The 14,490-nt window shown below is 42.1% G+C and overlaps 1 protein-coding gene across 6 annotated transcripts in view; it reads right to left on the bottom strand.

Moving 5' to 3' along the window:
• ATXN7L1 (ataxin 7 like 1) overlaps positions 1 to 14,490 on the bottom strand; it is a 137,154-nt gene that overhangs the window by 85,707 nt on the left and 36,957 nt on the right. For 4 of the 6 annotated variants that reach the window (XM_068160882.1, XM_068160874.1, XM_068160877.1 and 1 more), the window contains exon 3: positions 479 to 583. In XM_068160882.1, the coding sequence (XP_068016983.1) occupies positions 479 to 583 (105 nt within the window). Of the gene's footprint in view, positions 1 to 478; positions 584 to 3,072; positions 3,123 to 14,490 lie in introns of those variants that run through there. The other 2 variants (XM_068160875.1, XM_068160878.1) reach the window with 2 other exon arrangements.

Below are 14,490 nucleotides of genomic sequence, written 5' to 3'. Positions count from 1 at the left end.
CAGTCAGAACCAACATCTCCAATGAAGCCTTCTCCAGACCTTTCTTAATGGACTACTGATATCGTAACATAGCCAGTAAGAGATTATTCACAGTTATCTGGTTTTTAATGCAAGATTTTTATCATTTTCTCACCAGACAAAGCAATTACAGATCAAATATTAAGTTCTACGTATAACTCAACTATCCACTAATAGATGCATGTCACTTATAAGTACTACTTAAAAATGTAGTACTATTAACAAATTTAATTCTTTGAAAACACCAATTATTCTGCAAGAATTCTCATGATCTCCAATAAGCCTTCTCTTTTCTAAAAGTTCTTTTATGTGGTTTTAGTACAGCATTTTCTGTGGAAAGAACACAAGGTAACCAGAAAAATGTATCTGAAAGGCCTCTGTCATGATTGTATGCAATGATTCTTACGAGAACCAAATGCCAATTTGGCACTGTAATGCAGGAAAGAAAATATTCACTTACCGCAGTGTGACTGGAAAACCTGTGGCTTGACTACCTGATTGCAGATATTGCACACTACAAGATAGAAATCATCATGAGCTGGATAATGGCCAAATAAGTGCATATCTGTAGGAAAGTTAAAAATATATACAAGAATTAGAAATTATGCTTTAAATATATATTAAGAAAAAAAAATCAAAATACTTCAGGGCCTGTACTCTCAACTTATAGAAAGCAAATTTATACATTCCTCCATAAGAGCTTCTTACTACCTCAGAACTATTTTTTTTTCCTCTTCTGGGTTTTAAAGTCCTATACTAATGCTGCAGTCTCATCTTTCAGTCCAAGATGGAACACAGGCAGCAACACCTTTATCTTAACACTCCCTGCCAAGAAGTGGATTAAGCATTTCCATAGTGGCCAACTGCTGAAACAGTAAAAGAGTAAGTTTTTTTTTAAAATTTCTGTCTAAAAATCCTTTTAGAAAACATGGTGCATGAGTAATGCTCCATGTTACAATATCCTAAGCTTGCCTGCAGATTGCTAATCCCCTCCTTAAAACCTAGTTATAGTTAGTAACCGAGGTCAAGGATCCTACAACTTGAAAAACAATCAGGAATATCATCTCTGTTTTGACCCAGATGTCATGACATGAAATTTCTGATTCTGCATAAACGTCCCTCCTAGTTCTAATGTTCTGCTGTTTGTTTCTCCAAAGCCTCTGGAAATAAAGAAAGTTGGTTAATGAGGTATTTCTCAGTGACAGTGTAAGTAATTTCATGGAGTCAAAAGATGGACACAGTCAGGTGATGACAGGCACTTGTCCCTCTCAGATGAAACAAAAATGCAATACATACATTCTTAAGCCATTATAAACACGGAGTAAACAGGTGCTAAATTAGTACTGAAGGTCTCACAGCTCTAACATTGCAAGTGAGGTAACTTGTTTGACTTTGCATAGCTATAGCTGAAGAACACAGACTCATCCACTGCAGCTCATCTTAGAAGGCAGAAATCCCAGTTGCTTTCACGCACTTTGGTGTGAACATGTCACCATGCCCAGTGCTGTCGAGGAAAGTGTTGCTGTATTAGTAACCCTGTGGTGAGTAGTGGCTGCACAGACAGCACTGCCTCTCAGAAGGGGACAATGACTTCTTTATTTACAGCTGTTATTAAATGGCATGCCAGTGTGTAATGGGTTAATGCAAGGATTAACCTGCATGCTCCCCCAACACAGAAGGGAAAAGTAACACACAAAAACTTGGAGTTGAGGTAAAGAAATAAGAGTTTATGGAATAAACGAGATGACATAAATGCACAATTACGTTAGCTAATAATCTAATTAATCTAATATACAATGCATGATTAGCTTAGCATATTTGCATAAGAAGCACAGTGAAATACAGGGGGTAAAAAATAGCATAAAAGAAAACAAGCAGCTACCCTAGTCCCATTCATCTTGGTGCCACCCCTGTGGAAAAAAGCTAACGCCCAAAAAACCCAGAAGCAGCAACCAGAACAGGAAGCCTCTCATGCTGCAGTCTGAACTTCAAGCCCCATCATACTTTGCTCCAGCCAACACTTTATTTTGAAGCTGCCATGAAGCAGGAAGGTATGAATAGCAGCAGACCCATGATGCAGTGTTATTCAGCAGCTTCTGAAATCTATTACAAAACTTACAAATGCAGTTTCTTACTCGGAATGAAATACCAGCTTGAAACCTTTTCAGCAGGAGGAAAATGAGAAGACCCTCAGTGAAGACAAACAAGCACAACAGCAGCAGCAAGTGATAAACGTGAACAACTAAAAGCTGCTTCTCCAATAAATGTAAGTAATACTTTTCTTTTAAAATAGTGCTTGTCTTCAAAAATTGACTGAAGCAGGTACCTTATTTCATTAGTTCTTAACCAAAGTAAACATTTTTTCCCTAGACCTGCTGTGGCCTATACTGCTGTGTAAAGTACATCACTATTTATGATGGCTGTACTTGGCATGATGAAGTACAGTGCCTTCAGTCCCTGGAAAACTCACAGAAGAATAGGGCATCCTTCTGGTGGTAGTTCAGGCAGTATCACAAGCAGACCCAAGCAGGCTTGTTCAAGTGTCTTTGGGCACAAAACAGCCCCAAATTAGTCTGATGCAATGTGAGTCACTACTTTATCCCCTGAAAACCAAGAAGCCTCTCTATATGTTACTGCTCATACCAAGCTACAGTACCCAGCTGAAAGGTTAAGCCCTTTGCAGTTAGGTTAAATGCGTTACAGCCAGACTAGTGCAATCAGCACATTCAACTTTTAATAGGAGTTCCAGAACTGGACACAGTACTGCAGGTGAGGTGTCAAGAGTGATGTAAGAGGGAGAGAATCACCTCCCTTGACCTGCTGGCCACACTTCTCTTGATGCAGCCCAGGATACGGTTGGCTTTCCAGGCTGCAAGCGCACACTGGTGGCTCATATGGAGCGTCTCATCCACCAGCACCCCCAAGTCCTTTTCTTCAGGGCTGCTCTCAAGCCAGTCACTGCCCAGCCTATATTGGTGCCTGGGATTGCCCTGACCCAGATGCAGGACCTTGCACTTGGTCTTGTTGAACCTCCTGAGGCTGGCATGGGCCTACCTCTCCAGCCTGTCCAGGTCCCTCTGGATGGATCCCTTCCCTCCAGTGTGTCAGCCACACCACACAGCTTGGTGTTGTCGGCAAACTTGCTGAGGGTGCCTCAATGCCACTGTCCATGTCACCCACAAAGACGTTAGACAAGACTGGTCCCAGTACTGATGCTTGAGGGACTTCACTTGTCATTGGCCTCCACTTGGATGTGAACCCCTTGACAGCCACTTGTGGTAGTCCATCCATTCAAACCCATATTTCACCAGCTTGCAGACCAGGATGTTGTGTGGGACAGTGGCAAAGGCTCTGCGCAGGTCCAGATAAATGACATCAGCTGCTCTCCCCTTGTCTATTGATGTTGTGACCTTGTCATAGAAGGTAACCAGGTTTGTCAGGCAGGATTTGACCTTCGTGAAGCTGTGTTGATTGTATCCAATCGCCTCCTTTCAAATTTAAAAGAACGGTAGTGCTGAGATATAAACTCCTTTGGTGTGGTTAGTGCCAGTACCAATGATGCTAAAACTGCACAGTTAGATTATATCAAGTCTTTCTACAGGTAAAACAAACCCCTAAGCAAGCACTACATCTGGTATGTTTATGTTATTTCTTCTTTTACTGTGACAATCCAGCGATCTTAAAAATCACTTTACGCTGGCAATTCTTAGCCAGGGTTATTTCTGGTCAGAACCTACAGACTTTCACTAACAACACTGTAAACTCCACAGAAAGGAGTATTTCTTTCAGATAATTTGGCACCATGTAATTCTTCCAGATATAATTTGGTTTTAGCTCAAAAACATGCATTTAATTACAGTTATCAAATATTTCAAAAATTGTTAAAACATCTCAGCAACTTAAAACATTTTGTTCTGTTGTTTGAATGGTCCAGTGACAATCTTTGCATGAAAACATATAGACTTTGCCCTTTACAAACACTAAAGTTCAGATTTTTTTCCTTCCATTTTAAATTCCTGAAGTCCATTCAAGCGTCACAGCTGCATGTACCAGCCTTTAAAATATGCCCATCTCTGATGTGTATGAAATCCAGCTGAGTTTAAATGAAGTCTGGCTGCATTAAGTAACTTACAAAAACACATAAGGTATTAATACTGGAGAAATCCATCCAAGGACATAGATGGAAGAAGATCATTAGGTCAGTTCACGAGATCACAAAATCATCTCTGTTTTCACCAGGCACTGTCAAGGAGACAGCACAGTGAAGGAAAAGTCCTGGTACCTGCAAGCTTGCTGCACACCCTTGGTAAACAGCACTGCACCTAAGGGGTACGTAGCACCTAAGTGGCAGAAGTTAATATGCAAAGAAACTGCACAGACAGGTAGCAGAACACACCAAAATACTGATGTAAGAAATGCAGCATCAAAATAATGCACAGATGCAGAGTAAGTGACATCCTGAGAAGTTTCTTCATATTGCAGATACTTAAAATAGTCCAGTGGAGGTGCATGTGTCTGTTGTCAATGTGAGTCTCCTTGTACAAACTAAAGTTACTACCTAACTGTTGAAAGGTCACTTAAATTAATTCAAGAATCTCAATTATGAAAGACCACAGGTTGGAAATCAGAACTAGGAATCATACTATACTAATTAATTGTTATCACTGAATCAGAATAGCTAAAAAATTATATAGCATCTAACAGACGGTAACCTCACTATACAGAAATTTGTAAGAAAGGAAAATGCACCAAGTCCAAACAGGTTCAACTAGTTCTATTAGTTCATGGAAGTTAACAAGATTGTCAGAAAAGACTTTTCATTATTAAACTCATGATGTGCAAGTGCGCACACAGTATGTATAAATTACTTTTTAATTAAAAATGTATGAAGCATTACTATTGTGTCACTAGAAATTACAACAGGGGACACACTTGACTAGGCATAAAGATCACAGTAGCATAGTATCACCTAGGTTGGAAGAGAGCTCAAAGATAATGAAGTCCAACCTGTCACCACAGACCTCATGACTAGACCATGGCACCAAGTGCCACATCCAATCCCCTCTTGAACACCTCCAGGGATGGAGACTCCACCACCTCCCTGGGCAGCACATTCCAATGGCGAACAACACTCTCACTGGAAAACTTTCTCCTCACCTCAAGCCTAAACTTCCCTTGGCGCAGCTTAAGACTGCATCCTCTTGTTCTGGTGCTGGTGGCTTGAGAGAAGAGACCAACCCCTTCCTGGCTACAACTCCCTTTCAGGTAGTTGTAGAGAGCAATGAGGTCTCCCCTGAGCCTCCTCCTCTCCAGGCTAAACAACCCCAGCTCCCTCAGCCTCTCCTCACAGGGCTTGTGCTCGAGGCCTCTCCCCAACCTTGTTGCCCTTCTCTGGACACCTTCAAGTCTTGATGGCCTTCTTAAACTGAGGGGCCCAGAACTGGACACAGTACTCAAGGTGTGGCCTAACAATGTAGAGTACAGGGGCACAATGACTTCCCTGCTCCTGCTGGCCACACTATTCCTAATACAGGCCAGGATGCCATTGCCTTTTTGGCGACCTGGGCACACTGCTGGCTCATGTTTAGGTGGCTATCAATCAGCACCCCCAGGTCCCTCTCTGTTTGGCAGCTCTGCAGCCATTCCGACCCCAGTCTGTAGCTCTGCATGGGGTTGTTGTGGCCAAAGCGCAGCACCTGGCACTTGGATTTGTTGAATGCCATCATGTAGGACTCCGCCCATCTGTCCAGTCAGTCGAGGTCCCTCTGCAGAGCCCTTCTGCCCACTAACTGATCAACACCTGCTCCCAAAGATATTACAAATGCAATCCAGATCAGAGAATTTATGATGGAAAACCCAAGGAAACTCTGAAATGAAACGTAAAGCAGAAAATATAAACAATTGTGTATCTTTTAATTCATGTGTTCTTGTTTTTAATTAAAACAGTTCAATGCTACCATGTCCTATTCAGAGTGAGCAGGGCTGAAGAGTTATTCTAGAAACTGGTATTATTCTTAGATCAGATTATAGCTATCTGACAATCCATATCTTGCACATGCAGCAGAAAAAGACAACAGCCTCCTCAAAAATTTCTCTTCTAAAGGCAACAATCACACGTTCCTGCCTGCTGAATCAGAAGCAATGATGATAAACTTCCCAGGAAAGGTTAATTTTGGAGAAGAAAACCACTCTCTCCAAAGTTAGATCAGGAAAGATGACTTCATGGAAAAGTGTAAGAAGAAGAACACAGCTGAAGAACACAGCAGATAATAGAAAAAGAACCGGGAGGGACGGAAGAGTGATTGTAAAGAGTGCTCATTTTATACCAAAACCTTGGGTCCCTTGAATAAGGAAACAAAGCAACCAAGGTCTGCATGACTCAAGCCAGACTTGCACGGTGATCTCCACCAGGGTCTCTGACCTGCCTCTTGCCAATGTACAAATCAGATAGCTATAAATCTGACAGAATAAGCTGCAATGATGCCATGAGATGGGGGCCAGACTGCTTTTCCTTACCAGAAGGAAGAAGAGGGCCCTCATCTCAGTTACCTCATTTTACTCGTAGATGCTTTCAGTAGATTCAGAGTAGACTCCTAATGACAAGGAAGAACAGATAACTCATTTTCCATTACCAACATGCTTTGCTGAAGTGCTATTTATACAAGCCCCAGTTCTTGCTGCACAGAATTGCCATCCCCTTGAAATGAAATCTTTTTGCCAGTCCTGCCTGTTGATACTGTACACTGACAAAAGCCTTACTTGAAAATGAGCTATTCGGCTAACAGGATGTGAGAATGTACCAGAGCATGTGAAAAATATGCAAGATAGGTGGAATTCAGAGACAGTGAATGCTGACTACAGAAGATATGACTTTGCTAGATTAAAATCTTTACCAAAAATTACTTTGTGTATATGTTGCTATGGTGCTTGGAAAAGAAATATAACTTCTCCTTATATTTTTTAATATTAGTAACATTTGAAAATGAAAAGACAGTTGTAACCACAACATGTAGTTTTGTAACACATCACTTGTACAAATAGCATACAAACAAACATTGCTTCTGTAAATTGTAGCACAAACACAATAATCCAGGTGTCAGATACAACTTTTGATTGTCTCCAATAACACACACATAGGAATTATTTTTTCAGTAACAGTCAAAGCCAGGTAGAAATAATCTAAAACATCCTCCCACTGCAGAATTAAGGTTGTCAAACAGTAAGACCTCACAATGTTGTGTGGGAAAATATAATCTACTGCTATAAATTTTACATACTTTAAACACTTATATCTGTTGCTGCACTAAATATACACAAAGTTTGCTTTAAAAAAAAAATAAATTTGTATTTATGTGTAAAGAGAGAGGAGGAGAGGGAGTAGGGAAGAGAGAAAAATTGTTTAAGACACACTGGTTTAAAAACTAAAACAGAAAAGGTTAAAAAAGAAAAGGCAATGGCAAAATGGCAATGGACAAAAAACCCCAAAACCATGTAGCTTCTCTAGCTCCTGGAGATACAGATTTTTGAAGTCAGTATCTAGAAATGCACTCAGTATTTCCTTCCTGTTCAATAGAAGGGACGAATTTGTTCATCATTCAAAAATGGAGGAATATACAAAATCTTTGTATATTACATTTACATTTAAGATCAGCTAAAACCCCAAGCAATTTGAATGGTGAACTGATGCTTGAACCTGAAACAATAAAAAGGTATTTTCAGGCTATTCCTCAGACAGCAGTCAAACACACTTGCATAGACAGGGAAGGCTTATCTTAGAAGTAAATGTCACAATCTTTCCATTGAACATCAGCTTTATTCTTCCCCAAGTATAGTTTTCCTTGGTTTTTAATGCAAAACCCAGTAAATTGCTTTAGTAATTAGTTAGAATAAATTGCATTTTACCCCTGAAAATACCAGGGTCACAGTCACAATGAATCACAGAATAATTTAAGCCAAAAGAGATCACTGGATGTCATTTACTTCAAACCGCTGCTCAAATCATGGCTATTTTGAGGATGAGAACTACAAGGTTCTCATGCCCAAGCTCACGTCTTTTCTGATGGAAGTATGCAGGTCACAGCTGTATGGAGCAAATGGAGCAAAAGATAAAATTAAAATATCCAGGACAGAAATAACACAGGGCCCAACACAACTGTCTTAAGTCCTTTGGGTGTTAATAACCAGGAACAAAAGATTCTGCATGCTAAAGAATCAAGTGATCAATGAGAACAAAATTGGACTTTCCAATAACAGTGATAGGAAGGTAAATACAATAGTGCTGAATTTGAGGGGGGAGGGGAAAAAAGGCCAGGAAAATTCAGCAAATAACTTAAAATGAGTCAGCATGATAAAGTGTCAAAGTGATGACACCTTTAAACCAGGCCAGTAACTTGAATGGTATGCTGCCTCCCAGGTTAGAGCAATCACAAGGATACTGGCAGCCCTGAAGAATGTTGGCAATTATTCATTAATTATAGTTTATACAGGAAATACTACCCCCAAAGACTTGGAATGATTTTGTACTACACTGCTTTACACAGGCATTTTGAAATTACATTGAACTCCTCTCTCCACCATTTTTGAAAAGTCATGGAGAATCTGAGAGGTGCCTGATGACTGGAAGAAAGTGAATACCACTCCAGTCTTCAAAAAAGTTAAGAAAGATGACCCAGGCAACTAGAGACCAGTCAGCCTCTCTTCCATCCCTGGAAAGATGATGGAGCAGCTCATTCCGAGGTCATCTCTAAACACATGGAAGAAAAGAGGGTCATCGGGAGCAGTCAACATGGATTTACCAAAGGGAAAGCTTGCTTGACTAATCTGATAGCCTTCTATGAACCATGACTAAATGGGGAGATGAAGGAAGAGCAGTGTCCAGTCTAAACCTACCCTGTTGCTGCTTGAGGCCATTCCCTCTTGTTCTATCACTAATTACCTGTGAGAAGAGATCAGCACCAGCCTCTCTACAATGTCCTTTCAGGTAGTAGTAGAGAGCCATTAGGTCTTGCCTCAGCCTCCTCTTTTTAAAACTAAACAGCCACAGCTCCTTCAGTTGCTCTTCATAAGATTTATTCTCCAGACCATTCACCAGCTGCATTGCCCTCCTCTGCGCTATCTGCATACCTTTTTTAACAATAATCTCTTTGAGACTACAAATTAAAATACATGCAACTATTTTGTATAAGACACTGTATATATTAAAAACAAAACCAAAACAACAAGCGAACAAAACCCACCACACTGAAAACAAACCAAACCAACCAACCAATCAAAAAACTACCAAAACACACCTCAACCCTAACATGGAAAAATATCACAAAGCTTTCCTTGCACAATTTGAAGATGTCTATAAAATTTATGCAGGCTATTTGCCATCCCAGCCTAACCTTATTTGGCAACACAGGATCACCTGTGCTTTTTGCCTTGGCTATAAGATGAATGCATCACAAGAGTATTGGAAGAGAAAACCCAAAATTCACAGGTCTAGAAAGTATGCTGTATATCTATGGCACCAAGAAATCTCAGCTTTTCACATCTTAAGATACGTAGAGGATAAGACATTAACTAACATAAATCTTTCCCCCTTTTCCTTAACCAATTCTTAAAGCTTGCTTATATGGAGACAAACAGAGTAAACAGAAGACTGCTTGGTTACTTATGGACTCTTTAACTTTCTGTACACAACTCAGACAAAATCACAGCCTCCAAAACTGAACAACTAGCAAAGTATTCAGCTATTCTTTAGTGTTTGCAAAGGCATTAAATTCAGTCTGTAACAATCTTCATTCTGTAACACTGGATGACACTCAAATGTTGTTTTTCAAATTTCTCTTTCAATAGTAAGTCAGGCTGCAATTCCACAGGAATTTAAATTCTTCATAGTCAGAGTCCTTTTTGACTTCAAGCTTCCCATTCCTGCTCCTCCCTCGTGCTTTTACTATCAACTCACTGATTACCCAAGGAATTAAAGTCATGACAACTCTGAAGCAGATGCAAAGTAGCAAGAGATAGAACAAAACAAAGTAGGAAAAGGTTTTCTGACAGTTTAATTTCATGACTTGCCCACTGTGGAACCTCATGAATGCTACTGCTAGTGCAAGTGAGGAGAAGGAAAAGCAGAACTCAGAACTACACAGTAGTAGGACCAACAGGACCAAAACCAGTTAAAATCACCGTGGAGCAACAGTGCCTCTCTAGGTTGTGCTCAAATCCATGACAGATATCTACACGGTATTAAAGCGAGGTATTTGGCTCCAAAACAAGCTTTGTAAAAATAAAGCTACCTGTTTCACAGCTAAAGATAGCAGCAAACAAATGAATACATTTATACTGTATAAAAACACTCAGAAGCATGTAATCATCTGCACAATTCTTTGCCTCTAACATTTCAGATTAGTGAACTAATCTTTAAAACCAGGTTCCCACTTCATCATGTACCTTTACAATTATTTTGTGCAATGTAACCAAACAGGTTACCTTTTCACTTTCTGGTTTCATTGGTTTTCCTGCCTGTCCTTCAGTTAAAGAGTCTCCTCATTTCTGATGTGAAGTGTGTAGGTATTAATACCAAGAAATTAGTTTGACAGGTGCATATATACCACTGAAATATCTTTGTATGTTTATGAGAATTTTGGTTAATGCTTTTTTTTTTTTTTTAAATACAGGGTTTTTTTTAACACATGTCAGGAGAGACAGGCAAGGAAGAAGGGGTGGAGGGGTGGCCCTGTACATCAGGAAGGCACTAGATGCCATTGAGACGGAGATTAGGGATGATCGGGTTGAATGCTTGTGGGTAAGAATTAGAGGGAAGACCAGCAGGGCAGACACCCTGGTTGGAGTCTGTTATAGACCACCCAACCAGGAGGAAGATGTTGACAAAGCATTCTATAGGCAGCTTAAGGCTGTCTCAAGATCTCCGGACCTTGTTCTCATGGGCGACTTCAACCTGCCTGACATCTGCTGGGATCTCAACACAGCAGAGAGGAGACAGTCTAGGAGGTTCTTAGAACGCATGGAGGACAGCTTCTTATCCCAGGTGCTGCGAGAGCCTACCAGGGGCAAGGCTATGCTTGACCTCCTCTTCACGAAAAGGGAAGGACTGGTGGGTGATGTGGTGGTTGGAGGGTGTTTGGGGTCCAGTGACCACGAGATAATTGAATTTTCGGTTTTTGGTCAAGCCAAGAGGGGCAGCAAGAAGACCTCCACTCTGGACTTCCGGAGGGCAGACTTTGGGTTACTCAAGGAACTAATTCAGAGGGTTCCTTGGGATAAAGCCCTTAATAATAAAGGGGTCCAGGAGAGCTGGACCTACTTCAAGGAAGAATTGTTGAAGGCTCAGGGACAGGCTGTGCCAATGTGCCGGAAGATGAGCCGCCGGGGCAGACGGTCAGCCTGGATGGTTCATGAACTTTTAATGGAACTAAGGGAAAAAAAGAGGGTGTATCACCTTTGGAAGAGAAGGGAGGCAACCAACAGAATGTTTAAGGATGTTGCTAGGTCTTATAGGAAGAAAATTAGGGAGGCAAAAGCACATTTGCAGCTTAAACTGGCCTCTGCTGTGAAGGACAACAAAAAGTCCTTCTATAAATATATTAACAGCAAGAGGAAGGGAAAGGACAACCTCCACTCCTTGATTGACATGGAGGGAAATGTTGTATCAAGGGATGAGGAAAAGGCAGAGATACTTAACACCTTCTTTGCCTCAATTTTTACTAGCAGGACAGAATGTCTTCCTGACAGCTGGCCTGCAGAGCTGGCAGAAGAAGCCAGGGAGCTGCACAGTTTCCCTATGTTCCCTGAGGAGGTGGTTGGAACTCTCCTCAGCAGCTTGGATCCCCACAAGTCCATGGGACCAGATGGGATCCATCCTAGGGTGCTGAGAGAGCTGGCAGATGAGCTGGCCAAGCCACTATCCATCATTTTCCAGCAGTCCTGGCTCACTGGAGAGGTCCCAGAGGACTGGAAGCTGGCCAATGTTGTGCCCATCCACAAGAAGGGCCCGTTGGATGAGCCAGGGAATTATAGGCCTGCCAGCCTGACGTCAGTGCCAGGCAAGATCATGGAACAGGTCATCCTGAGTGCAATCACACAGCACTTACAGGATGGCCAAGGGATGAGGCCTAGCCAGCATGGATTTAGGAAGGGCAGGTCCTGCCTGACCAACCTGATCTCCTTCTATGATCAGGTGACTCGCCTGGTGGATGTGGGGAGGCCTGTGGATGTAGTCTACCTGGACCTCAGCAAGGCCTTTGACACCGTCCCCCAGAGCAAACTCCTGGCCAAGCTGTCAGCCCATGGCTTGGACAGCAGCATTCTGAGATGGGTTAGGAACTGGCTGGAGGGCCGAGCCCAGAGAGTGGTGGTGAATGGTGCCACATCCAGCTGGCAGCCAGTCAGTAGTGGTGTTCCCCAAGGATCAGTGCTGGGCCCTGTGCTCTTTAACATCTTTTTTGATGATCTGGATGAGGGCATTGAGTCCATCATCAGTAAATTTGCTGATGACACCAAGCTGGGGGCAGGAGCTGATCTGCTGGAGGGTAGAGAGGCTCTGCAGAGGGACCTCGACAGGCTGGACAGATGGGCAGAGTCCAACAGCATGAGATTTAACACATCCAAGTGCCAGGTTCTGCACATTGGCCACAGCAACCCCATGCAGAGCTACAGGCTGGGGTCAGAGTGGCTGGAGAGCAGCCAGGTAGAGAGGGACCTGGGGGTGCTGGTTGATGGTAGGCTGAACATGAGCCTGCAGTGTGCCCAGGCAGCCAGGAGGGCCAATGGCATGCTGGCCTGCATCAGGAACAGTGTGGCCAGCAGGAGCAGGGAGGTCATTCTGTCCCTGTACACTGCACTGGTTAGGCCACACCTTGAGTCCTGTGTCCAGTTCTGGGCCCCTCAGTTTAGGAAGGATGTTGACTTGCTGGAACGAGTCCAGAGAAGGGCAACGAAGTTGCTGAGGGGTTTGGAACACAAGCCCTATGAGGAAAGACTGAGGGAGCTGGGATTGCTCAGCCTGGAGAGGAGGAGACTCAGGGGTGACCTTATCACTCTCTACAACTACCTGAAGGGAGGCTGTAGACAGGCAGATGATGGTCTCTTCTCCCAGGCACCCAGTACCAGAACAAGAGGACACAGTCTCAGGCTGTGCCAGGGGAGATTCAGGTTGGATGTTAGGAAGAAGTTCTATACAGAGAGAGTGATTGCCCATTGGAATGGGCTGCCCAAGGAGGTGGTGGAGTCGCCGTCACTGGGGGTGTTCAGGAGACTTTATGGGGTACTTGGTGCCATGGGTTAGCTGTTTGGGTGGGTTGGATTGGTTGATGGGTTGGACGCAATGATCTTGAAGGTCTCTTCCAACCTGGTTTGGTTTATTCTAAGTTTATTCTAAACAAACATTAAAGCTGCTAAAATATATTAATAAACTTAAGCAAACATTTGCATATGGCTGCTGCCAAGCTATGGTAACATAAAACTATTGCCTACAAAATTATAGATGTTCTTACATTTCTCTTTAATTATCAGATTACACTCCTGAAAGAGTGTACGAGCATCCTCCTCATGAACTTGGATTTTGAGCTGCCTCTCATTTTACATATAACAATATACTCCAGGAACTAGAGCAACTGCTTACAAAATCTCCTATTCTAAAATTGTACAGTAGATACCAGTGAAGCATATCAAGGTACAAAGACAGAAATAAAACCAAATACAACCAACAAACTTTCTACTTTTCAGGCGAGTTATTTACCTGGTAAGTCAAGGTAAGCAAGACCCATGGAAGGAATAAACTTTAGAGTTTAAAAGTAAGATAGAAGAGTCACAAAAATGTAGACAGTGGCTTCAATAAGGGCAAGAGGTAAATAGATTGGGCTTTTGGGCTTTAAGGAGATGTGTACCCCAACCCCAGTTACAGTTAGTTTAATGAAAGGTATCAGCTCCAGGCTTATGCCTGAAAATCTTCAGAATAGCAACAGTATTATGAAATGATAACAAAAATTAAATTATTGAGGGCAAGGAAACATTTAAAGATACATCATTTATAAGGATCCAGACTATGTACTCTGCATCCAAAAGCAGAGGTGGATGATACCCCATTTGTAGAACATATAGAATAACCATCCTCAGATCTCTGAGTATGGAGAGCATGGTAAAGAAGTCCTGATCAGGAGACTTTCTGACCATGTAGTAACAGCAGATTTCTCTTAGATGCTCACATATATCACTATCAAAGACCTTGAGGAGTAAGTGTGGCTGCACACACAATGTGCAGAAGGATTTATGAGTCTCTGCATTAGACTTCTAATTTCTCAGAAGGCAGGCATAAGGGGAGACTCACTGGAAATCATCTTAATTTCCCTCATAATTCAAAGTGAGCATCATGCACCTTGACTAGAGAGTCTTCATGAACCACTGTATAGCCACAGAACAATTCTTTCTTCCTTGAACATGAATCAAGGTAAGTCTCGCTGCAAATGA

Source organism: Melanerpes formicivorus, unplaced genomic scaffold (assembly GCF_026170545.1).
Source record: "Melanerpes formicivorus ecotype bairdi unplaced genomic scaffold, bMelFor1.0.p_v2 SCAF_54, whole genome shotgun sequence".
Taxonomy (NCBI): domain Eukaryota; kingdom Metazoa; phylum Chordata; class Aves; order Piciformes; family Picidae; genus Melanerpes; species Melanerpes formicivorus.
Note: the sequence above shows the minus strand (reverse complement) of the source record. Positions and strands in the feature narration are given on the sequence as shown.